The 23,673-nt window shown below is 34.9% G+C and overlaps 1 protein-coding gene across 2 annotated transcripts in view; it reads left to right on the forward strand.

Annotated features, from left to right (window-relative positions):
• The window catches only part of LOC110624442 (DENN domain and WD repeat-containing protein SCD1), a 40,334-nt gene extending 18,592 nt beyond the window's left edge, over positions 1-21,742 (forward strand). For both annotated transcript variants that reach the window (XM_021769587.2, XM_043953778.1), the window contains 23 exons: positions 2,383-2,437; positions 2,541-2,624; positions 2,810-3,002; positions 3,131-3,257; positions 3,367-3,418; positions 3,510-3,554; positions 4,304-4,379; positions 4,503-4,576; positions 4,658-4,708; positions 4,974-5,131; positions 5,332-5,379; positions 6,659-6,716; positions 6,806-6,889; positions 8,543-8,795; positions 8,887-9,086; positions 10,136-10,200; positions 10,341-10,464; positions 18,195-18,376; positions 18,485-18,556; positions 18,720-18,880; positions 19,189-19,230; positions 19,875-20,083; positions 21,387-21,742. In XM_021769587.2, the coding sequence (XP_021625279.1) occupies positions 2,383-2,437; positions 2,541-2,624; positions 2,810-3,002; positions 3,131-3,257; positions 3,367-3,418; positions 3,510-3,554; positions 4,304-4,379; positions 4,503-4,576; positions 4,658-4,708; positions 4,974-5,131; positions 5,332-5,379; positions 6,659-6,716; positions 6,806-6,889; positions 8,543-8,795; positions 8,887-9,086; positions 10,136-10,200; positions 10,341-10,464; positions 18,195-18,376; positions 18,485-18,556; positions 18,720-18,880; positions 19,189-19,230; positions 19,875-20,083; positions 21,387-21,482 (2,509 nt within the window). In that variant the 3' untranslated portion in view covers positions 21,483-21,742. The remainder of the gene's footprint in view (positions 1-2,382; positions 2,438-2,540; positions 2,625-2,809; positions 3,003-3,130; positions 3,258-3,366; positions 3,419-3,509; positions 3,555-4,303; positions 4,380-4,502; positions 4,577-4,657; positions 4,709-4,973; positions 5,132-5,331; positions 5,380-6,658; positions 6,717-6,805; positions 6,890-8,542; positions 8,796-8,886; positions 9,087-10,135; positions 10,201-10,340; positions 10,465-18,194; positions 18,377-18,484; positions 18,557-18,719; positions 18,881-19,188; positions 19,231-19,874; positions 20,084-21,386) is intronic.
• Positions 21,743-23,673: the final 1,931 nt, after the last annotated feature.

The following is a 23,673-nucleotide window of genomic DNA, read 5'->3' on the forward strand; positions in this document are numbered from 1 at the left end:
CAAAAGAGGTGGAATGAAGAAATAGATGAGAATGATATTCTTTTCTGTGTAGCATAGGAGATATATGCATGGAGAGCTTTTGGGCTTCCATTTAGGCTTCAAATGTCACCAATGTTATTTGTTACCAACCAATTTTGAGCTCCCACAAGTCCAAAGGAAGTCAACGTCAAAGTAAGATTTGATTGGGCCAAAAACAGGAAGGCCAAGCCAATCATCCAAGACAAGGAGCAACTGGAGTGCTGGACTGGCCACTTTTGCAAGGGAATGTTACCCACCAATTTTGAGTTCTCGCAAGTCTAAAGGAAGCCAACGTCAAAGTAAGCTTTGATTGGGCTAAAAACAGGAAGGCCAGGCCAATCAAACAAGGAGCAATTGGGGTGTTGGACTGGTCAATTTTGCAAGGGAAGTAATTCTACCTGAAATCAGGAGTTGGTGGTAGAAGCCATGTTGAAGGGTTGGTTGGGCGCGCAGGAGGCTGCTAGCAGGCGAATATGAACCTCATTAGCAGGTGCCATGAGGCGTGTGGGAGATGCGCGCGCTTGGGGGCTGCAAGGAGCGCAAGTGTGCAACTGCGAGGCGTTGAAGCTTGTAGGCCTACCGAGAGGCCAAATGAAGCTCAATTGGCTACTAGGACTGTGAGGCATGCGAGGACCAGCAGAACTCGAAGTGCTTCAGAAGTGGCTTAGTGAAACACGGGCTTTGCGCCAAAAGCATTGGGTGAGGCATGCACAATCCATAGGGCATTAGTAGAATGCTACATGCATTTCCATAGGACAGATTGCCACAGCATGGGCGCACGAAGCGCTACATGGGGTAGGCCTATGAGATAGTCTGTTCGACCGATTGGCAAACAGAACTGGGTCATTTTCTAGAATTTTCTTCGACTGACCAGCCAATTTCTAGAATGTTGGCAACTCTAGATTTTTACTAGGATTTTTCTACACCAATGGAGATTAGAAGCTTCCAATGGCCCCACCAAGGACACTTGTCCTAAAATATTGTTGCTCCCAAATTTTATGTAATTTTCAATAATTCTAAATTTTATTGGCTACATCTTAAGGAGGTGATGAAAGTCTATAAATACCCATTGCCTCCCCCATTTGTAACCATCCTTGGAAAGCCTTGTACAACCGAGTACTCCCATCCAAAAATACCCTTTGTACTTATTTCATTTTAGTGCAATAAAAAGCTTTCCTTTTTAACTCTTGTCCAAATTTCCTCCTTCCTCCTTATTCTTCCTTAAATTATTTAGCTTCCATTGTGCTACTCTTAGTAGTCCATTATTTTTATTGGGTACTTGTGTGTTGTAAGGCTGACTTAGCCCTTGGGAAGAACTAAGTGCCGCACGTTGAGCTTAAAGTTGGGCAATTTATTTAGCTGACTTGTAAGGGACGTGACATATTTCATTGGAGAACTTCAATTAATGTAAGCTTGTAATATGGATAATTTATCCTTTCAAATTGAATTTGACACAGGAAAAGGTATGGTAATTGGAACATAGGTAAATTTTGTTTAAGAGCAAGGGATAGGAAAAATGATTCCATATATCCTTCTTGTTCTTAAACGTAGGAACAAAGGTGATCCTCTAATTTTCAGGTATCTTCAGTCTTCATATGTGAAAAATCCAATGCTTTTACTGATTATGTATTTTGAATCTTTTGATAAAGGATGTGTTTCTTCTAGTACTATTCTATCATTGATCCTGGTTTGAAATCTATTGCAGAAGTTCAGAGTTAGTGTTAAAATTAGAACTCTCTTTTCTGGGCTTTCTGATGCTACGGCATATATGTTGATATGACTTTTTGGTTTTACATCTTTGTTTTTTCCCCTTTTCTCAGTTATCATCTGAGAGTTATCCTTCATTTATGATTTGGGGAAGAGTAGGATAGTGAGAGAAGATGCAAGAGGAATGAAGGAATAAATGTGAGGCAGGCGATTTGACATTTCTTTTCTTGTTTGGATTGGTTGACAATGAAGGAGAGCATAAGGACAGAGGAGGTTTTTGAAAAGTGACAATTCTACTATCCAAGAGGGATTGGTGAAACAAACAAAAATTTAATAAGCATGTGAGTGGAGGACTGTAATTTTGCATGAACTCAGCTGCCAGTGACCCAGTGTTTATGTTCTCCTTTTCTTCCCAATTTGGGAAGGATTATATTAAGTGGTGTTACTGTGTCGGTGACACACATTTTCCTTTCTCTCCTCTGTCTCCTTGTTTCTATTTGCAGATTTCACTCCCTCCTCCCATTCCCAAACTAAGGGTTAATATCTTAAATTGCTTGTGTCATATCTGTAAAGAATGCATCTTTTTTTTTTTCTCTTCTTCCCATAATTCTTGTTTTTTTATTATAATACTTATTATGTTTGTCTATTTATGTGCAGGTTAATATTCTTAAAGTTCTTTGCATCAATTTTAGGTGGCTACCGCAATTTCATTGTATGTGCATTTCAATAACTTTTTTTGTTGTATGGAATTGCTTACAGAACTTCTATACTGGAGCCTCCATGATATTTATTTTCTACGTTTTTTTTTGTTCAAGGAAAATGGTGCAACACAGGTCTTTAATGCTCAAGCATTTTTGAGAAAGCGCTCTCGCTCAACAAACCAGCCAACAGAGCCCATGGTGATTTGGTTCTCCCCTTGATCATTTTATTCTCAGTGCCAACTATAAGCTAATTGGTCAATTGTGTGAATTGTTGAGTTTGAGTTACATACTAGGGCTTTTATTTTATCTTTCATATCCAATATTATGGTTTTTATAATTTATATTTCTTCTAGTACTTATTGCTGCTTTCGCCACACCTTCAGATAACGCAGTTTTTGGACACTCATGGTTTCTTGGATTATCTAGAGAGAGCAGGAGGTTCCAATGAAAACAACATTAATCTCCTTGACAAGTTACAAGATGCAATTGGAAGGGGTCAAAATCCTATTTCAATTCTTCCCATGTCATTGGAAGAGCCTGAGTTTATAACCATATCAGATGATGATGTGGGAGCAGGTAAATTTGAGCTGTTGTCTTTGTCCATTATGTTTATAAATGTCAAATAAATACAAGCATAGTTCAGGTAATTTGGTTTGTTAGGTAAAAATGATGGTTTCATCACCTTTGCCTCTTTGGTTCTTCAGGAGCAGGTGCCAAATATACCTATGATAGGTTTCCTTCAAACATTAGATCAGAAGAGCAAGAAGAGAAAAGGAAGCAGATTCTTGCTGCAGCAAGTGGAGCTTTCGAGTACATAAAGCATGCTCCTAGGTATATTTGCATAGTTGATAAGAATATGTTGTTTTTGTCCTTCCGAGTTGTGTACTTCTTCCTCATGATTCTCTGTGTTTGATCCTAATTTGTCATATTTCCTTACCAGCTCACCTTCTGTGCAAGTGGGTAAGGATTCTCTTAGTCCAATGGAGAGAGCTGTAAGTTCCTTGTAGCTTTAATCATGGTGTAATAGTAGTTCTTTGTTTGACATTGTAGACCAATCTTGAACATAATCACTGATATATGCAGGCAGAAAGGGAGCGCATGGTTTTGGACATTAAAGTTAAGCTGCAGGTAGGAGTAGGACTCTTCTGTCATTTTTTTCCCTGTGAATATCTGGGTAGATGTAGGATTTTGCATTATTGAAATAAGGCTCCCTTTGTTTTTTTAGGAAAAGTAAACTTTTACTGGGAAAAGTTTTCTGCACTTTCAGTGTTTGAGTTGCATAGTTTTTTTTTTTTTGGTTCTTTTTGGTTGTCAAGGGGGTCATCTTTTGTAATGTTTTCCCACTGACTGGGTAGTAACTTAAGATGACAACATGGTACTTTCACATGCCCAACCACCCCAATAGGCCGATACTTTTGTCCTCTCTTTTGTCTGTTTTTCCACCTTTTTTAATGGAATTTTAGAGTGGTTCTAGTAAATTTTATAGGGTAAGGGATGTTTCAGCAGATAAATTTTCTAATGTTTCTTCCTAAGGTATGAAGACCTAAAATCTCTAGCAGAACAAGGTCCTACATCATTCGGAATAAGTTTTGTTTTTTTTTTTTTTTTTTTTTTTTTTCAATTTTCATGTGTACAACACATACATTGCTTATGCATGCATGCTATCTAAAAATTCACACGTGTTAGCAAGGGAATACCCTAAAGTTGGTTGAATCTTGTTGGTTTGTCTTATTTCAGTTATTTTGTTTCATCAGCTTGAGAAAAGATGTATAATTTGTCAAAAATGATGTTGACAATGGTGCTGAAATTGTTGGAGTGTCTCTTGTTTCTATTATCACATAATTTTGGTTTCAAGTAGGATTTTTATCATTATACAGGGTTTGTGGCTGCGCCTTCTAAAACTGGGAGCTACTGATGATCCACTTTCTTCATTTGAATATGGCACAATCCTTGGTATTTTTATTGGGATCTAAAACTTATGTTGACATTTTTAGGAGAATACTATGTTTTTCAGTTGTAAGTTCAGTTTAGTTCTTTAAAGTGTACAGCAGATTAATGACGCAATTGGCATTGCAGCACTGATTGAGTCTGATGCAGAGGGAATTGGTGGCAGTGGGTTTGTTGAATGTATCAGCGAGCACATACACTCAGTATGTGGACTTGAACTCTATCAGATAGAATACTTGCTGTTTTTAGGATTGAGCTAACTTTTGGGTGCATTATGCTTGCAGGGATGGCACTGTCAGTTGACTGATGAACAGTTTATTGCAGTGAAAGAGTTGGTATGTAGTTGTCATGACTAGGATATAATTTGGTACAAGATAATTGGTATTGCTGGGAATTTTAAAATGTACAAAGGGAATTACCTTGTCTATAGATACAATTTTATTGTCAGTGATCATACTTATTGTTTTTGAATGCTTTCTGATGCTTTACCCACTGAAAGGTGATTGCTGTTTCATTGTTTCTTTTATGCTTGCCCTTATTTTTGTTCTTTTATGCTGATTTATCTTAATCTCCTAAACTTATTTTGTATTCTGTTTTCAGCTTAAAACAGCAATTAATCGTGCAACATCCCGGAATGATGTGTCAACCATTAGAGATGCCCTTGAAGTGTCCGCTGAGATGTATAAGAAGGATGCTAATAATGTTTCTGACTATGTCCAGCGCCATCTAATTTCTCTGTCCATTTGGGAGGAGCTAAGGTATGTGTTATTGGTCATTCCTTGCAGTACTTATTTATCAATGCATTCTTTTTCAAATCCTTACTGTCATTTTTCGTTTATAACAGATGGAATTTCTTTATAACCTTCTCCCAAATTTGCTTGTTTTAGATCTTTCAGATTTGTTTAATCTAGGAAGTTGTAAATTTTAATTTTATCTTTGACCTCCTTCTGGATTGCAGGTTCTGGGAAGGCTACTTTGACCATCTTATGGAGCATTCTTCAAGCAAGTAAGATTCTAGTTTGGTGCCCTGTTAGTTTTTGCTCATTTCTGTCTACATTCCTCCGACCAACAGCTTGCTGTTTGACTGTGGATGGTGTTCAGGGAATATATATATATATGTATTCCCCAGTAATGCAATGATAGTCGACAGTCAAGTTAATTAATGCTCTTTCTATCATGCATAATTGATATTTTGGGTGTAAAGATTTTTGCTTGATTGGTAAGAATTATACTCATGCTTCCAAATATTAATATGCAATTGGAATTTATGAATATGGAAATTTGGAGGGGACCTGGGGAAGTTTATTCTTTTCATATTTGTTAATTTTTCAATCTCTCATATTTGCCATGCATATAATTTGCAGCTGCTTGTTGCATTTGGCATGCTTTCTGCATAAGGTTTCTGTATGCATAGTATGACAGATGAACCAGATGCTTTTCAGCCTCCTTTTTTTCTTTTTTTTCATTTGGGTTATAAACTTGTCTGTCTGGGTTGGCACCTGAGGGGAATTCACAGAGCTGTTGTTTCCCAAAATTCTGATAAAAATTCTTAACCTATCAGATTAGAGAATGGATTAACAGTCCCATGCTAATCCAGTTTATGTAGGATATTTTTTTAACAGAATCTCAAAGCTTATTTTTGAAATCTATCTAGAAACTTGAGGAGAGTGTTTTGGGTTGAAACCAAAAAAGAGAAAGAAGGTTTTTGAGGCTCCAATAACTGCGGCCTGTGGGTCAATGGGCTATAACAATGCTGTGATCAATAACTTTATGGATTGGTTCCTATATTCCTATCTATGGAATTAGTTTGGAACCTGAATGCAAAATTTCTAAGGTCTGCTAGAGTGAAAAATATTCTATGATAATATGTGCAAAATCAAAGGAAGTTCTAAACTTTACAGATTATTTGTCAGGCATCATGTTCTGATACAGTTAGTATCACTCCTAGGGTTAGAATTGCATAATGCCAAAGCAGCATGATTGTTGGAAACTTGAAATATTTCTGCATCTGTTTTTCAGAATAGTTTCATGAGCATAATTTACAGACACCAACAAACTCCAAACTTATAATGACCTGGACTTCTTTATAGGAAGAAACTAGTAAATAAACTCCCATTTTTCCTAATTTTAGAGCTCCTCAATTGAAAATTACAGAAAACTATAAGCACGTTTTCTCTGAACATTGAAATGACTGGGTATCTATGCTGTGAAAAAGGTGCTGATTTGTGTAGTAAACTAGTAATACCTGTCTATGATGCTCATATGCTCTTCTGTTTCTATGTTAGGTCAACTAATTATGCAGCTTTAGTCACAACCCAACTAATTCTGCTGGCATCTCACATGGTGGTGTTCTTTGTCTTCAGTTTTCCTGTATTGCCTGTTTTCCCTACTAAATATCACATATCTCAATTTTATTCTTTGCCATTGTGAAGGCTGGATTGGGACTTTCTGATACTGATGCTTGGTACATGGTTGAGACTATAGCAGAGAGGAACAATATTGGATACAAGCAGCTTGTAAGTTAGCTCCTGTTCTTTTATGGTTTATTCTAGCAACTTTGGTCCAGGGCTCCAGGCCTTTTCTGCCAAAATATGCAGGTTTGGCAGATTTTTCAACCAGGTCCATGTCTTTATCTGGGCATTGGCATTGTGTGATTTTACTATAGTTTTAAATAACAGCTGTTAAATACATGTTTTTGAATCCATAGCGAGTAAGTTCAGAATTTGCCATTGCAATGCTGAACTGTGTCTTTCACTCGTATATGCAATTTAATTGAAAATGATGGTGGTGCAATAAAATTTAAAAGAAAAAGTAATGAAATGAATAACATATTACGTATAATTTTATACGTCATTAGTTTATACTAAATGGATTTATGGTGCTTATATAACTTAATTAATATCACATATTAGTAGAAAATTTTACCTAATCATATAATGCAAGTGGAAAAGAATTTCAATGAACAGTAAAATAAAACTTGATTAACATGCATTATTATAAATTAACTCCTTGTAAACATAGGCCCATGACTTACATAACTACATTGTATCTTAATAGAATCATTACTTGAATGCTTATTATGATCTTTAGTGGTATGTTATTTGACTTCTGGTGAGACTTAGGTGTACTCCTGCTCCTTGCACCTTGTGATGTTTAAAAATGATAAATTTCATGTCTTTATTTAACGTATTTATACTTATTATATATCTTCGTTTTAATTATATATTTTATATCTTTTCATTTCATGACCTCTTCAAATTTTTATAGAAAAAAATGTGTAGTAATAGGCCATTACTGTTATTTCATTATTGCTGTCCTGTTTCTGTTAGTTCTAACGGTGATATTTTTTTAATTTATAATCTGGATGCTACTTGAATCAATAACCTTTGTTAATTTCCTTAGCAGATACAAAAGCTTTTCTTGAAAATGAACATGGAGTAAACATTTAGAAGTGCAATGGGCAAAATATATATTCACACCCCTATACTATTTCATATTAGCCCATTAAGCATCTAAACTAAAATTGTAACCTATTAAACACTTAAACTTACAAAAACCATAACAATTTAATGCAAATTAATCATATCATTGTTGATTTGTGAAATAAATAAAGGTAGTTTTACTTATTGCTAAATGTATTTGAAATTGTGCTAATTGGACTTAAATTTTCATAAAATTATAAAATTATTGTCGTTTAACTTTGTCCATTTATAAAATTCAAAGCACAGTTAGTAAAATTTATAGTGGAATCAGCAATGTATGTGATTCATTTTTACTTTTTTTTTTTTTTCTGAAAAATTATCAATGACTAATTGAATTTAATTGTTATAATTTTTATAAGTTCAAGTGTGAAATAGGTTAAGATTTTAGTTCAAGTGCTCAATGGGTTAATGCCGATTAGTATAAGGGTATGAGTATATATTTAGCCAATGTAATGCATTGATATAAACTAAATTGTTCATTTTCTTAGACTTCTTTTCTTCTGCTACAACTGCTAGTTTCTGTTCATCAATTCACTGTTTCATCAGTTAAATGTTTCTCATGAGGGTTTGCGGATACAGATTGGTTTCATTGGTTTAATTGTGTTTGATGTCTCCCTGTTCCATTACACTGCCTCGCTTGTTCTTGAAATCTAGTGCCATTGAATTTTACTTTGGTTTTTGTTTCAGATAAAACTTAGAGGATTTCTTTCACATATACAACTTCGTATTGGTTACTGGGGAACCTCTTTGGTTAAGGCCCAATCTATGTCATCTCATGGGTTGTCTTCCCCTCGTCTTTTAGACGTTACAGATGAGAATCAGCAACCTGCTGAGGCATCTGGTGTAGGCAGGAGTTGGGTGCAAAGCATGTTTAGCAGAGATTCATCAAGAGTAAACTCTTTTGCTCGTGTTCAACGATGGACATCTGAAAGCACTTTAAGTTTGTATTTTCATGGCAATCGTTTCTTGTATTCCAAAGTATTCTGCAATTTATTACTGTTACATATTATTTCTTTTGTTTATGGGTTCAGCTGCAAAAGAGAATGGGACTTCTCGGAAACAAGATTTATCTGCTGCTGGGCAAAAGAAAATTCCAACCAACATCCGTATACTCAGGGGTCATAGTGGTGCTATTACTGCGTTGCATTGTGTAACTAAAAGGGAGGTGTGGGATCTGGTGGGTGACCGTGAAGATGCAGGATTCTTTATCAGTGGAAGCACAGATTGCATGGTAAATTAGCATATCTGATTAGTTTTCTGGCAGTTCAAGTATTCAAATGCCATGCCATTACTAGTCTTAGCAAACCATGAATAATGTTTTTGAACACCAACTGAGAGGTGGTGAAAATTGGTGATAGGACAGCTTGCAGAACTGGTATGCATGTTTACATAGGAAACTGGGATGTAGGTCATAAAAATAAATCTGAGCTTATGGTTGAATTTGGAGGAGAAAAGACAGGATTTTTTTTTTTTTTTTTTTTTTTTGGGGGGGGGGGGGTGAAGTCTGCAATTATTTGCATTATTCTAGGTCTGGGCCTCTCGCTGTAGTGAAAGTAAAGAGGTAGGAGAAAGAAAAGTTTGCATACTTCACACCTAGAATTTTCATAGGGATCATTGAGATCCCTATGGGCAAATACCGCACGGGCAAAGGGCTGAATTGCTTCATGCAAGTTAAAGATTCATGGCCTTGAAAATTTTATTCAATGACAAAATCATTAATAACCACCACAAGCATTGATATTTATAGACTTGAAATAACTGTAAGCACTTGGAACTCATGATAATTCTTATGGGACTTCGACCCAAAATGCAGAAGTAGAAGTAACTGCTATAGTGCTGTTTGAATTATGAATCTCATTAATACCCGAATGATAAGCGGACTTAAATTAGGACCCAAAACTCAAGCCTCAGCTCATTCCAGCAAAACTAGAAATTACAAGATACTCGAGTCCTAAGGTTGTAAAATGTGGAATCAACAGCTAACAAGCACTTTCATAAGACTGTAAAATTAAAAGGTTGACTTGATAATATCCTAGAGAATCCAGCGTTGAGTTTCTGAAGTCTATATTGTTTGATCTTTGTGGCCTGCATCTGGTAGTCTGAATGATTTTCTTATTAGTCTTCTCCTTTCTGATATGCATATGTTAGACCAGTGGATTCATACAAATTTTTGACTTCAAAGCATGAAACATAATTGCTGAATTCTTTAGATAGCACTGTTGTCTTATCTGGTGCAGATTGCATGTAAGTGTTTGTTTGCTTACCAAAATAATTATGCAGGTTAAGATATGGGATCCTAGCATTCGTGGTTCCGAACTTCGGGCGACTTTGAAAGGGCATAGAAGGTATCTTACCTCAGTTTAAATTTAGAGCATGTCAAAGTCAATTTGTCCTAATGACCATGCTTCTCAATGGTTTTTGCTTATACTTAAAGCACCTATTTACATTAGTTTTTGCTTCCCTTCCCTCTTTGGCAATACGGCAGAACTGTTCGTGCTATAAGTTCTGATCGAGGAAAGGTGGTATCAGGATCTGATGATCAGTCTGTTATTGTGTGGGATAAGCAAACATCTCAGCTTTTAGAAGAGCTGAAGGGCCATGATGCGCAGGTTTGCTCATTCAACATCTTTGCTGTGTTTTTTCTTGATATACAAGTAGAGATCTGCTGAAAAACTATATACTGTTGGAATATGCCTTGAGAGAATAAGTCTCATATCATCCGTTTACAAGAAAATTAAGGGGCATTTTAGTGTTTGCAAACCAAACTAAAAGGGGCATTTTGGTGATGGGGAGCTCAGTTTGAAGTCTAGTTCAGCATGTAGCTCTATTCATTTGCTAATCCACACTCATGAGCCTGTTTTTAACATGAGGCAGACTCATGTAGATCCATGGGCTAGTTCAGCCTGGTAGATCATGAGGGTAGAGCTGAGAGGAGCCAAAATGCAAATCCAAGTTAGATTGATCATCCCATATAATTCCAAGTGACAAATGGGCCTAATGAAGCCTGAATAAAACCCAATTGCACTTGAGAGGGAGTGTTGGAATATGGCTTGTGAGAACAAGTACCATCTAAGCAATGTACAAGAAAATTAAAGGGCATACATGTGTATGCAAATCAAACCCAAAAAAGGCGAGACCAAGCCTAGTTCAGCATTTAGCTCCGCCCATTTGATGATTTCTTCTCACACTTTCTGTCCTTCATTCTTAATATATACATTGTTATTTGCCTCCGTCTTCTAATTGTATTTCTTTTGGATAGTCCTTACAGGTCTAAGGGTCACATTTCAGTTCCTTCAAACATTTCTTTTTCTATTTTTGCTTTCTTGCATATTTTGTTTCTTGTTTTACATATCTTGTTGTTTGCTTTTATTATTGGGTTAATTGCCAAAAAAATCCTATACTTTGCAATTCTACCATATATTTTAAAAATAGCTAATTTAACCCTATACTTTTAACATTTCAAAAATTGCAGCTAACCTAACCGTTAAAACTTCCGTTAATCATCATTGCCATGTCTCCGCCGCGTTGTCACCATATCATCACAATATAATAGAAAATAATTGCTAAAAAAATTTTATACCTTATAATTTTTTGCAATTCTATCCTATACTTTAAAAATTGCCAATTTAGTCATGTATTTTTAGAACTTTCACCAATTACATCAAACCGGTAAAAAAAACCACTAATTTTCTGGTATGTCATTAATGAAAATACTAAGTAATCATGCCACATGCTATAAAATTGGCTAAAAGGTAAAATTTAACCTCAAATTATATATCAGTGTTAAAATGTTAAATTTCATCTTTCAGTCTAAATTTACCCTTAAACTATTATTAAATGTCCAAATAAAATCATCACTTATCTATTTATTTTATCCTCAATCTATTTGGTCTTATTTGATTTTTTAATAATAGTTTATGGACAAATTTAGAATGAAAGATAAAATTTAACATTTTTAACCCCTTATGAATTTTAGGGGCAAATTTGACCTTTTTGTCCTATAAAATTACTAATTAGACTTTTATCAATTTTAATAATTATTTCATAAATCTAAATATTATATACCTATAAACATCTCACATTATATTGTAATGGCGTGGCGATGATATAATAATGTGACAACGACATGGCATCTCTATTTTCAAAAAAAAAGCCGCGGCATTTCTATTAGTGGATTAATGGTTGTTTTAATAGTTCCGTATAATTGATGAAAATTTTTAAAGTATAGGATTAAATTGGTTATTTTAAAAATATTGCAAAGAATTGTGATGTATAGGATTTTTTGGCAATTATTTTGTCTTATATTATGATGATGTGGTGGTGACGTGGCGATGATGTGACATTTCTATGGATACTAACATTAACCAGGTGCAATTTTTGAAAAGTTAAAAGCATAGATTTAAATTGCTTATTTTTAAAGTACATGGTAGAATTGCAAAAAATCTTCAAGTATATGATTTTTTTGGCAATTAACCCTGAAGAATTTTGGAAAAATTTAGAGCATTCTTGTAGTTCACTCTTAATCTTTACAATTGGTCTACATGACTATTTATACACAAAGAATTATATCTAAACAGGAAGCAAATAATCAAATAATAATTACAGAGATAATTAAGGATTCTAATCAAATCAAATCATATTCCTAGAATCAGTTAGGATCAGCAAATAAGTCAACGCTCTCCCTCAAGTTGATGCAAAGATGTCGCACATGCCCAACTTGCAAATTAGATTATGGTAGATCTTGTTGTTGAGCCCTTTAGTAAACACATCCGCAAGTTGCCCAGTAGAAGTCATATGAACTAAGCTCAAGATACCGTCTATTAATTTTTCTTTAATGAAGTGCTGATTAATTTCAATGTGCTTCATCCGTTCATGTTGGACTGGATTTTGTGCTATACTTATAGCAGTTTTATTGTCTCAATATAAAGTTATCTTGTCTTGTCTCTCTCGAGCAACCTCAACTCCTCCAATAACTTCTGTAACCGTAAGAGTTCACACACACCTTGGGCCATTGCTCTGTATTCTGCTTCAGCACTTGACCGAGCAACAACACTTTGTTTTTTGCTCCTCCAGGTGACAAGGTTTCCTCCCACAACTGTGCAGTAGCTAGAGGTGGATCTCCTGTCATCGAGAGATCCTGCCCAATCTGCATCTGTAAAAGTTTCAACTCGGAGGTGACCATGTTTGGCGTAAAGAAGCCATTTCCCTGGTGCAGACTTTAGGTATCTTAAGATGCGAAGTACAACCTGCATATGAGTCTCGCGAGGGTCATGCATGAATTGACTGACTAAGCTAACAGCATAGGCTATATCCGGTCGAGTGTGTGAGAGATAAATTAACCTTCCTACCAATCTTTGGTATCTTCCAATATCCACAAACTCACCAGTTCCTGCTTTCAGCTTGTGATTACTTCAATGGGAGATTCTGATGGTTTACACCCCATCATATCAGTTTTTTCCAAAAGATCCAGAATGTACTTTCTTTGGGAGATGAAAATTCCTTTTCTGATCTAGCCACCTCGATACCTAGGAAATATTACAGTTTTCTAGATTTTTGATTTTAAATTCATGAGCCAACAACCTCTTTAGTTGAGCCATTTCCTCTTTGTCATTGTCCGTCACCACTATATCATCAACATAAACAATAAGAAGGGTGATCTTACCCTTGTGATGTTTGATAAACAGAGTGTGATCAGCATTACTTTGTTTGTAACCAAAGGACATCATGGCTCTGCTAAACCTGTCAAATCAAGCTCTGGGAGATTGTTTTAGCCCATACAAAGCCTTTTTTAACCTGCACACCTTTCCTTGTGTCTTCTCATCAGCGAACCCAGGAGAAATTTTCATGAATATTTCTTCTAAATCTCCATGGAGGAAAGTAGGTTTGGGTGAATCCTTTAGCAACAAATCTGGCCTTAAACTGTTCAATTGTGCCATCAGCTTTGTGTTTCACTGTGAACACTCATTTACAGCCAACGAGTTTCTTTCCAGGTGGGAGAGTGACAAGCTCTCAAGTCTCATTTTTAGCCAATGCTTTCATCTCTTCAATCATTACTTCCTTCCATTTAGGATCTGCAAGAGCTTTCTTCCAATCCTGTGGAATAGACACAGAGGAAATGAACAAAGCAAAGGCTCTATAGGAAGGAGACAAGGATTCATAAGAAACAAAGTTAGGAATAGGGTGTTTAGTACAAGATCTAACCCCTTTTCTTTGTACAATAGGTTTATTTAAGTCATTGGAGCATTCAAGAGTTGTGGAAGGTTCATGGTGAAAATAAAAGATCGAACTACTTTCAACAGGTGCCTATTTTTTTTTTCAGCAACACCATTTTAGGCATTAGTGTAAGGATAACTAGTTTGATGCAGTATCCCATTAGACTCCAAACTAGATAAGTAGAAAAAGGGCTATCAATGTACTTTATACCATTATCAGTTCTCAAAACTTTTATCTTGGTATAAATCTTCTTGTGAAATTGAAAGCAAAAAACCACATCACTCTTTGTCTTTATCAAATAAGCCTAAGTCATGGGAGTGCAGCAATCAATAAAAGTACAAACCAATGATTACCAGATAGTGTGAGACTATTTGAGTAAGTCCCCAAATGTTAGAATGGATGGTTTCAAAAGGGATCGCACTCCCATTGTTATCGGAAGGATAAGAAGTTCTTATTCACAAGTATCACAAATTAAAGAATCAGATTGAGTTTTGGAAAATAAATCAGGATAAAGTTTCTCTAAAACAAAGAAGGATGGATGTCCTAATGCCACTATATGATTTTCTAGTTGACATCCTAATTTCTTTTTAAAAGAGTCCGAGCTAAATTCAAATTCAGATTTTCTTCCAACGTATATAAGTCACCGTGAAGTCTACCGTAGCCAATCCACTTCCTAGTTAAAGGTCCTGAATAACACAATGGTCAGAAAAAAACTCAATTTTACAATTAAGAGATTTAGTAAAAGTATTGACAGATAAAAGATTAACAGAAAAAATGAGGAACATGAAGAACAGAGAATAGCTTAATATTAGAAGTACAAACAATCGATCCAGGTCTAGAGATAGAAACAAAAGAACCATTGGCTATTTTAACTGTGTCCTTTTGTAGGCACGGAAGATAATTAAGGAAGCATTTATAGGAATCTGTCATATGTCTATTTGCACCAGAATCAATACTTCATAGAACAATATCAAAAACACGTACATCACATCTGTTAAATTTGGCCCAGGCCTAACTCACCCCAAAAGCTAGCTCAAGGGGGAGGATTGCCTATGGCTCATATAAGAGGCACATTACCCCTTTCCACAACCGATTGGGATTCAACACACCCCCTCACGCCCAGAATTTTTTACTGGTGCGTGGCACATTTATGGGGCACCCAACATCGGATGGGGAGGCTCTAATACCATGTTAAATTTGGGCCAGGCCTAACTCACCCCAAAAGCTAGCTCAAGGGAGAGGATTGCCTATGGCTCATATAAGGGGCACATTACCTCTTTCCACAACCGATGTGGGATTCAATAACATCCATTAGTGCCTTTTTTATCTAACATTTTAAAAGTGAAAAAGGAGCCAGCAATAGCAGGAACGACCAAGTTACTGCTAAAACACCTAGAAAAGCTCGAAGGAGAATCCGGTCGGGAAACAGGACTGGTCAGTGGCACGATATGCCGGAAAGAGGGTCAGAAAGGGGCGTCGACAGAAAAGGACGCTGAAGAAAGGCTGATGTGCCAGCGCATGGAAGGAGACGTAGAATGTTGTGGTGGCGCATGAGGACATGCACGTGCTCGGAGCGGGGTCGCGTCACCAGGAATCAATTGGAAATTTGATGGGCTTCCTTCGAGATGGGTGGTGTTGAACAACTCCCTTGATATAGTCGCCTAGAAACTTGACCTATTAGTTAATCCTAACTTTTTATGATAGATGTGAAATCTATACCAATTAAAATGGCAAGACTGAGATACTATGAAGAATTTTGGGAGGAATTTTTAATTCTATTTTAATTGAATTGATTTTTAGAATGCTTGAATATTTATACACAAAGAATCAATTTAAATTATGAATATTTACAATAAGAATAAAATCTCTATAATCAAGCCCTATAATCAAGTTTAATTAGAATTTTAAAGATCTGAATTCTCCTAAATAAGAACCTTTTGTATTGGTCAACGTTATCTAATAATTATTTGTATTAGACTTCTACTCTAATTAGAAGTCACGTGAATGTATGAATCTCTACTATATAAGGTGTTTATTTTTGTTTAATAAAAGAAGCATATTAATTATAAAGACATTAAGATTTTAGACTCTTGTCTTTTTAACGAGTTTAAAGGGTTAAAAGCTCCCTCTTATGAGCTCCTTCCCCGTTAATTATTTTGTGACATGATCCATGACCTGGGATTATAACAGTATAATTCTTGTATTTTCCATTATATATGAATTCTGTTAAATTTGAGTCAAGCCTAACTCATCCCAAAAGCTAGTTCAAGGGGGAGGATTGCCTATGTGAGATAAGGGGCACATTACCCCTTTCTGCAACCGATGTGAGATTCAACACACCCCCTCATGCTCAGGATTTTACTGGTGCGTGACATATTTATGGGAGACCCAATATCGAATAGGGAGGCTTTGATACCATATTAAATTTGACCATGAAACTTTGATGAAAAGAAGAAAAAGAGAGTAGAAGATTTGAGAGAAAATACTTAATTCTTCCCATCAAGTCAATTGTGGTATATATACTACTTACAAGAGCACATACTAGGTAAGAAAATAAATTAATTCCCTAATTATAGCCTAATCATATCCCAATCATATTACACAATCATATCCCTAATTATCACTACAAATCTAGGCTATTTACAGAAATAATCTCAACATACAGAAATAATCTCAACACTCTCCCTCAAGTTGGAGCGTACATGTTAAATTTGGGTTAGACCTAACTTACCCCAAAAGCTAGCTCAAGGGGGAGGATTGTCTATGGCTCATATAAGGGGCGCATTACCCTTTCCGTAACCGATGTGGGATTCAACAGATTCTTATGTATTATATAAGTGACACAAGTAGAGGGTCATATTCGGTTGGTTCGGCTTCAAACCAACTTGATTAAGTAAAATGGAAAATCAAATCGAATTGAATTGATATTCTACAGATGATCAAATCAAACCAAGCCAATTAATGTTGGCTCAATTTGGTTCATTTGTAGATAACTGAAATTCATTGAAAATCAACATCAGCTGCTGCACAACCCAACACACCTCCAACTCTCCAACAATTCACTCCACAGTCCACATTAATACTTCTAAACTGCAGCTGAAGCAAAAAGGGTATCCACATTCCACAAGCACAAACAAACGTGAAAGACTCAACAAGGAAAAACAAAACTCAGAGACAGCAGACAATCAGCGAGATCTTAGAAAGACCTTAACTTAGACTGCCAATAGCCCAAGATATCCAGTAACCCAGTACAAAATAACACTCAACCAAGACCATGGAGCTTAAATGGCGATATCTTTGAAGTTCAACAGGCAACGATGGCAATATGTGCAAAAGGGACTAACAACAATGACAGGACACAACAGACTGCGAGGCGTTGAGGTGACTCACATAAATGAGGCAATGAGATGCCAAAGAGAAGTGTGGAGCAGATTCAGCAGAAGATGCGATGAGAGATTGGGAGTGTGACAAGGCGCCTATATGAATATTAGCAGATATCAAAGAAAAAGAAAGATTAGCAGAAGGAATAAATGAAACTTGCAGTAGGATTTAGCATATAAGGGGCTATAGATAGTGGAGGGAAAGGGGTTGGCTTAGGGGAAGGAAAAGAGCTGGATGGAAATAATGGGCTGGAACTGAACAAAATTAGAGATTTAACTTAAAATGGTCATTTCGGTTTTATCACTTTTTCACTTAAAGAAAAGACCTAAACCGAAAACTGAAATTACCTAAAACCGAACTGGTAGAACCAAAGCGATTTGGTTCAGTTTGTTTTTTTTGGTTTAGCCAAATACTGCACAGGCCTAGACACAAGTGAATAAAAGCAAACCTTTGAGGCTTTGTGTCCATGTATATAGGTTCTTCATAGCTAAACTGCATAAATATTTTTCTTGTTATTTTCTCCCATCTTTTCTATCATTCTAAATTTCAACAAGAGGTAATGTTTTTATTCATGCCTTTTGGATTTGGAAAACTACATGCCTATACAAACTAATTAGCATATTCAAATAACTTTTTAGTGCAATTTATGCATTATTATGCTCAAAGGTGGGTAAGTTGTAATGGAAATAACTTGAGAACTTGTGTAATTGAAACTAGGATTAACCCTTATAATTAAATCTTGTAGGTCAGCTGTGTTCGTATGCTGTCAGGTGAGCGTGTCCTTACTGCTGCCCATGATGGAACTCTGAAGATGTGGGATGTTCGAACTGATACCTGCGTAGCAACAGTTGGTCGCTGCTCTAGTGCAGTCCTGTGTATGGAGTATGATGATTCCACTGGTATCCTGGCTGCTGCTGGTAGAGATGCGTACGTAATTTGAAAATTGGAACTTACGTTTTCTGGTAATAGATTTCTATATCTAAATTCTTTTACACAATTATCTAATAGCCAACGTGGTGATATTTGCTTAACCAGAGTTGCGAACATCTGGGATATTCGTGCTGGTAGGCAAATGCACAAGCTGTTAGGACATACAAAATGGATACGGTAAGATGAAGAAGCATATTCCTTTATTTTTCTTCTTTCTTGTGCTAGGACATACAAAATGGATACAGTAAGCTGAAGAAGCATGTTCCTTTATTTTTCTTCTTTCTTGAATATTGATGGTTACTACTGTCAACTAGTGGTGTAAAATATGTCTGGAATGCAGGTCAATTAGAATGGTTGGAGATACATTGGTTACTGGTAGTGATGATTGGACTGCAAGAGTGTGGTCTGTTTCACGAGGAACATGTGATGCTGTTCTAGCCTGCCATGCTGGTCCAATTTTATGCGTCGAGTATTCCACGTTAGACAGGGGAATAATAACAGGTCAGCGATGCGTGAGTTGTTTTACTTTTTGGTCTGATCATATTGTTCCATTTCTTCCATAAGTTTGCGGAAGACTTTCTCATGTGCAAGGACTTCATCTCAATTGCCATATCGGCCGATGGTTCTTTAGCTGAAGTTCTTGGGAGAGTTGAACTCTTGAGATTGGGTCCTGAACAATTAAGTAACTTCCTTATGAACAAGGAGAGTTCTTTTGCATCATTTTCCATTGAGAACAAAACAAAAAGTAAAAGAGAAAGGAAAATATGAATTGTTTGAGATGTGTACTGAGATGTATAATAATTTTTCAGGTTCAACTGATGGGCTGCTCCGATTTTGGGAGAATGAGGAAGGTAAGAGTAGTATTTTCTTAATAAGCAGAATTTCTTTGTAGATTTTCTTTTTTAAAATTAATTTGTTGAAGTTGTTCTTTTTAGGTTCATTTTATTTTATTTTTCTAATTTTAATTGGAAACTCTATCAAGATTGCATTACTACATTGTATATCACAAGGATTGTTGCTCATCTTCAAGTTTTTTCTTTTCCTCAATTTTTGCGCCCTCAAAGTGCTCATCTTCAAGTTAACTGTGTAAAGGTCGCAAGATACAAACTAAAAAAGGCATGTAGGTCATATTGACTAAAGTTTAAGCTTACAGCTCTTCCTTCAGTCTTTAGAGATGTTTGACATTGCTGTTAAGAGTTACAAGGTATTAAAAATCGGTTAAAAAATTAAACTTGATGTGTTTAGTCATAATAACTCAAACAAAAAAAAAGTTTTCTCTCAACATCATTTAAAATGTTGTTTTCTCGAAACGAAATGATTTTTGGCCTTCCAACCTCGGTCCAAAATGGGCCTTTATTGTGTGTTTGGACATCAATTACATGAGGCTTGCTTGTAGAGTCTATGATATGATAACTAGAGTGTTTCTTTCATTTCCTCCACTGAAATTCAACCCCTTGGTCCACCTCACTGTGGCATTCTTTATGCTATTTATCAGGAGGTATAAGGTGTGTGAAGAATGTAACCATTCATAATGCTGCTATATTATCTATCAATGCTGGGGAGCACTGGTTAGGAATTGGAGCAGCCGATAATTCCATGTCTCTGTTCCAACGACCTCAAGAACGACTCGGTGGCCTCTCTGGCACTGGCTCAAAAATGTCTGGGTGGCAGCTTTACAGAACGCCACAAAAGACCGTTGCTATGGTATGGATCTCTTTCTCCTATGCTTGGCATTGTTAATTTTACTAACATTGTACTATTATCATAAATGTCACATTGGTTCTTTAATCACTCTTTCTTCTAAACTGCTTCTATATTTTGAGCATATAACTACCAATAATTTTAATGCTTATAGTACAGTTTTGTTATTGAAATAAATAGCTTAGCTATGTTCCTTCAGATTGTGAGATGCAATTCTAACCTTGGTGTGATGCTTGGGGAAAATCTTATTATCTTGTTCAATTTCACTTCTCAGTCCCACCCTTTTACAACCTTAGTTTCAACCTAAATTTCTGTCAATTCTAGGCTGCTAATAAACAGCAACTCTGGCCTCAATATCCAGTTCTGCAAGCTGCCCTAGGAAAGAGATTCTTGGGTGCATGCCTTGGGAATAACTTGTTTTATCTGCAGAGTTGCCACCATTTTTCTTCATTTCACTTTGGAGGACAACTATACATGAGTTTCCTGCCTTTCCTTCCAACCATCAAATGTTTTCTAATATTGCCTTATTTACATCAACTAAAATTAAGCTCCAAATGCAACCTGATTAGCCATGAGGTGTTCTCTTGATTAATAAAAAGAACTAGTAATTAGACACAGCAACATGAAACTGGAAACACCGGTTAATCAGTTAACCATTTTTGCTGGTCAGTTTAATTAGTTTTACAAAGCATAAGTTTGCATTTGGATCCTATTTCACGACCATTAACCCCTCCAATTTCCATCTTTTATGATTTTTCTGCACTTGCTCTTTTTTTAAATTTAGCATCTCACGAGCCATTTTGTTCTGTACTCTTGAGGGCTTTGATTTATTCCTGGAAGTATTGTTCCATGGAAAACACCGGCTATTTGCTTTGATATGCATTAGACTTCTGTTATTATTATTAATTTTTTTTTTTTTTGGACATTATTATTTTGTTATGATTGTTATATATGTGATGGTATAAATAAAAGAATTTGAGTTGTAAATGGATAGCAATCAAATAATACAATAACTTTCTTTTTCTCTTCCTCTTTCCCTCTCCCTCTCCCTCTCCCTCCCTTAGGATTTCTCTTCTTCACCTTCACCTTCTTCTTCTGTTCTTCCTCCCTTCTCCTCTTCCCTATTTCCCTCCCCCATTTCCTCTATTTTCTGTTTTGTAATTTTTTTGTTTAAATTATTGGATGACCAAATGCAACTGTAGGCTCAATTCATGAGCCAACTATTTTATGTGAAAATGAGCTCTGTTTATTATCATGTGGAGATACTTCATAGACCTTCATTTGTGACCTCACTTTTGGCATCCAGGTGAAATGTGTAGCCTCTGATCTTGAAAGGAAAAGGATATGCAGCGGGGGTCGAAATGGAGTTCTCAGGTTATGGGAAGCAACCATCAACATTTAACTTTGTATCATATCTTCCATTCATTATAGTGTCAATCACTGAAGGCGATTTAGGAAGTTGCTTGTATTGTATTTGGTGATGATGAGAATCCATTTTCCTTCAACCTAGGGTTTGTTTGGAGCATTCAAATATAAAACCCCATTTTTACCTTGGGGACAATTTTTGCAGGCCTTAATTTGTATGGTTCAGCTTACACAGAACACGGGTGCTTGCTTCTTGTATTCCATTATTCTCTGTAATATATTGATTTTGTTAATTTATATGGTTTGAACTTTAGATATATTTTCTCACATGGACCGAAATGTGAGCAATCTAAAAGTTCCGCACTGCTCCGAAGTGAAAAAAAAAAAAAAAAGGGAATCTATATTGAGAAACACACTAGGATTAGGATTTGAGAGTTTTAAGAGATTATATATACTCTTTTTCATCACAGTGAAACTTATCTCTGCTTTGCATGTAGCTGTAGACTTGGCAATCAAATTATATTGAATTTTTATGCCTATTCCTTTTCTCTCTTATTGACTAGCATGAAAATTTTTATTTAATTATGAGAGAATCAAGTATTTTAATTATATAATTTAAAATTTTCATGTAATTAAGAGTTTAGAATCTTAATTACGATTTAATTTTAATAAATCAAATTATTTATGTAATAAAAATAATAATATAGAACATAAGATAATGTAAATTTGATTAAAATTAATTTAAAAAGTTATTATATTTGAGATTTTTTAATTTAAAATTAAAAATTCACGCTACAAATATGAAAATTTGTAAAATTAAGATCTTTTCAAATCAATAAACCTTAAAATAACTATCAAACAATATAAAATATTTACTTTTAAGACAAACAAGTGAATCTCTGTTAAAAAATAGTGAAACTCATTTTAATATTTGTTGAACCATGATGGACTGAGTCGGCTTTAAAATTTCCCATCAAACAATATCATCGTCCAACATGCTGGTTATGTATATTTATAGAGAAATTACTATAAGGTCCTTAAGTTTTTAACAAACTTATTAGTTCAAAATCACCTCCAATAAAAATGTCTCGTTATTTTCAAAGAAACAGTTAATCACTTATAGTTTTTATAACAGAATGATTAAAAAATTAGATTTTATATGATGTAGCAAATAACTTCATAATTAGATAGAGAGAGTTTTACATTAATACTAAATGACACATATGCAAATTTATATATGCATGCAAATGGCCATTATACAGAATGATGGAGAAAATATTTCAACCAATGATAATGTCGAAATTAATAATCATCTACACATATGGTTTAAAATATCACTTTTGAGTTACACAAGACAAAAAAATAAATTTTCTTATGGTTGTCTCCGAATTTAAATTTAAATATTATTTTATTCAAAATTCTTCATTATTAATCTAGAAATTTTTAGAAAATTAGCTTTTAAGGAATATGGTTAGAAGGTACAATTATAAAAATATTATTAGTATAAATATTTTTATAAAATAAATTGAGTACGATTATAAAAAAATATATATAAAATTTGAGATTTTTATGGGTAATTTTTCTTAAAAATTAAAATTTATGGAGAGAGCCGGCAATGGCCCATAGGTTCATCAATGGTAAAGGGTCAAGAAAAACATGTACCATTGCATGTTCTAGCAGGAAAAACACACCCTAGAGAGTGTAACATGCAGCTACCGCCTTTCCAAAGGTGAATTTTTGGCATTTTTAGTTCTGGAGCAGCATTTCAAGGTCTCTTGCATGGTTATTAGACAGAATAGGCCTTGTAATAATTTAATATTAATTTTTTTTATTAAAGTTTTATTTTTTTCTAATAAAGTATGGGTAAAATATCATATCCACAAAATTAGAAATTAAGTACCAAAATATATGTATATCTAATTTATTAATGTTTATAAAATTTAAAATAAAATAAAATAATAAAATTAATTCAATAGGATAAAATTTATAAAATAATTTATAACGAGTCGTAGCGTGCTTTGATTTTAATTTGACTAATTTAATTAATTTTTTTAGTTAACAATACAATCTTAATTATTAAATCTAGAGCATCCTAAGCTAATTGATCCTGTTAGACCAAATTAATCAACTAAGATTATCACTTATTTCTCAATAATTTAAAAATACTTTAATTAATTTTTTATTTATAATATTTAATTCTCAATTCAGTTCTAAAACATTCCTTTCAA

Source organism: Manihot esculenta, chromosome 1 (genome assembly GCF_001659605.2).
Source record: "Manihot esculenta cultivar AM560-2 chromosome 1, M.esculenta_v8, whole genome shotgun sequence".
Taxonomy (NCBI): domain Eukaryota; kingdom Viridiplantae; phylum Streptophyta; class Magnoliopsida; order Malpighiales; family Euphorbiaceae; genus Manihot; species Manihot esculenta.